This window comes from Malurus melanocephalus, unplaced genomic scaffold, assembly GCF_030028575.1.
Source record: "Malurus melanocephalus ecotype Western Australia unplaced genomic scaffold, MMel_1.1 scaffold_2169, whole genome shotgun sequence".
Taxonomy (NCBI): Eukaryota; Metazoa; Chordata; class Aves; order Passeriformes; family Maluridae; genus Malurus; species Malurus melanocephalus.
In genome coordinates, this window is record NW_026625401.1 from 3,839 (window position 1) to 5,836 (window position 1,998).

Sequence of the window (1,998 nt, forward strand, 5' to 3'; positions counted from 1 at the left end):
TATTTGTTGGTGTTGCCGCCGTGCACTTTGCCCCCGTCCAGGCGCACGAACACCTCGTCGCCCACGTCCAGGTGCAGGATGGCGCTGTTGCTCGCGTAATCGTAATTCTGGTCCGCGTCCTGCGCGATGGCGCTGGCCCGCACCTGGGGACACGGGGGACACGGGGGGACAGGGAGGGACAGCGGTGTCACCACCCCCCGGTCACTGACCCTGCGTCCCGCACCTGGGGACAGGAGGGGACACGGGGGGACAGGGGACAAGGGTGTCACCATCCCCCGGTCACCGAAACCCCGTCCTGCGCGATGGCGCTGGCCCGCACCTGGGGACAGGAGGGGACACGGGGGGACACGGGGACAAGGGTGTCACCATCCCCCGCTCACTGAAACGCCATCCTGCGCGATGGCAGGGAACAGGGGGACAGGGGACACCGGGACACGGGGACAGCGTGTCACCACCCGCACCTGGCACCGACACACACCCCCGGCACAAAGGGGGAGGATGGAATTTGGGGGAAAGGGGATTTGGGAATGGGAAGGAACAGGATGGGAAATCGGGGATGGAGGGGATTGGATGGGAATTTGAGGGGGAGAAAATGGGAATTTTGAAGGGATTGGATGGGGGAAATGGGATTTGGGAATGGGGAATGAGGGATGGAGGGGATTGGATGGGAATTTGGGGGGAGAAAATGCGAATTTGTGAGGGATTGGATGGGAATTCGGGAAGGTTTTGATGAGGGAAATGGGATTTGGGAATGGGAACAACCAGAACCGAGAGCGGGAAATCAGGAACAGACACAGCCACACCGAGACACCGCAAATCTCCAAAAATCCCCCAAAATCCCCCAAAACCACAACAACAAACCTGGGGAATGTCCCAAACAGCACCGACCCCAAACCATCTCAACCGGGGAGGGGCAAAACCGGGCTGGGGAGGGGTCCTGGGGCTGCCGGGGGGTCCCGGAGCTGGGGAGGGGTCCCGGTCCCGGTATTGGGGAGGGGTCCGGTCCCGGTCCCGATCCCGGTATTGAGGAGGGGTCCCGGCCCTGGTCCCGATCCCGGTATTGGGGAGGGGTCCCGGCCCTGGTCCCGATCCCGGTATTGGGGAGGGGTCCCGGTCCCGGTATTGGGGAGGGGTCCCGATCCCGGTATTGGGGAGGGGTCTCGATCCCGGCATTGGGGAGGGGTCTCGATCCCGGTATTGAGGAGGGGTCCCTGTCTTGGTCCCGATCCCGGCATTGGGGAGGGGTCCCGGTCCCGATATTGGGGAGGGGTCCCGTTCCCGATCCCGGCATTGGGGAGGGGTCCCGCCCCCCCGGTGGGTGGGGGGTCTCACCTGCCCGTTTTTCATCAGGTCCGCCCACATGCTGGTGCCGTCGCCGCCGCGCATCAGGACGTGGTAGGCGAAGAAATAAACTCCGGGCAGCGGGCACGTGAATTTGCCGCTGGTGGGCTCGTACGAGTTGCCCACGTTGGTCACCACATCGTCGAAGCGCAGCACCTCGTAGCCCTCGTGGGGCTTCCTCAGCCCGGCGTAGAAGGCGATTTTTGGGGTGTAGAAGGGCGGGATGTACCCCCCCGGCCCCGGTCCCGGTGGTCCCGGCGGTCCCGGCCGGCCCGGCTCTCCCGGTGGCCCGCGCGGTCCCGGTGGCCCCGGTGGCCCGCGGAGACCGGAGCGGCCTTTCCGACCGGCGGGTTCGGTTTTGGGGGGCGGCGGGGAGGGGGCGGGGGGTTCGGGGTAGGGGTCGCACACCATGCGGCAGCTGCCCAGCATCTCGTAGTGCGCGGCCGCCTTGGAGCCGTGCACCAGCAGCGGGATGGCCACCAGCAGCAGCAGCAGCATGGCCACGCCGATGGCCACGCCGGCCACCCGCCTCCTGCGCCTCAGCCGCGACGCCGCCAGCGCCAGCAGCTCCTCGTCACCTTTGGGGGCGATGGTGGCCGCGGGGGGGGCGGCGCGGGGCCGCGGGGACGGGGACAGGGACGGGGACGGGGACAGGGA

General features: G+C 67.1%; 1 protein-coding gene across 1 annotated transcript; it reads right to left on the reverse strand.

Moving 5' to 3' along the window:
• Positions 1 to 5: 5 nt before the first annotated feature.
• LOC130587631 (complement C1q-like protein 4) lies at positions 6 to 1,842 on the reverse strand (the record flags this gene model as incomplete). The annotated part of the gene is made up of 2 exons (XM_057388607.1): positions 1,333 to 1,842; positions 6 to 143 (listed from the first exon to the last, which is right to left on the reverse strand). Coding segments are annotated over exons 1-2 (645 nt in total), but the record flags the coding sequence as incomplete, so codon positions are not given.
• Between the last annotated feature and the right edge of the window lie 156 nt (positions 1,843 to 1,998).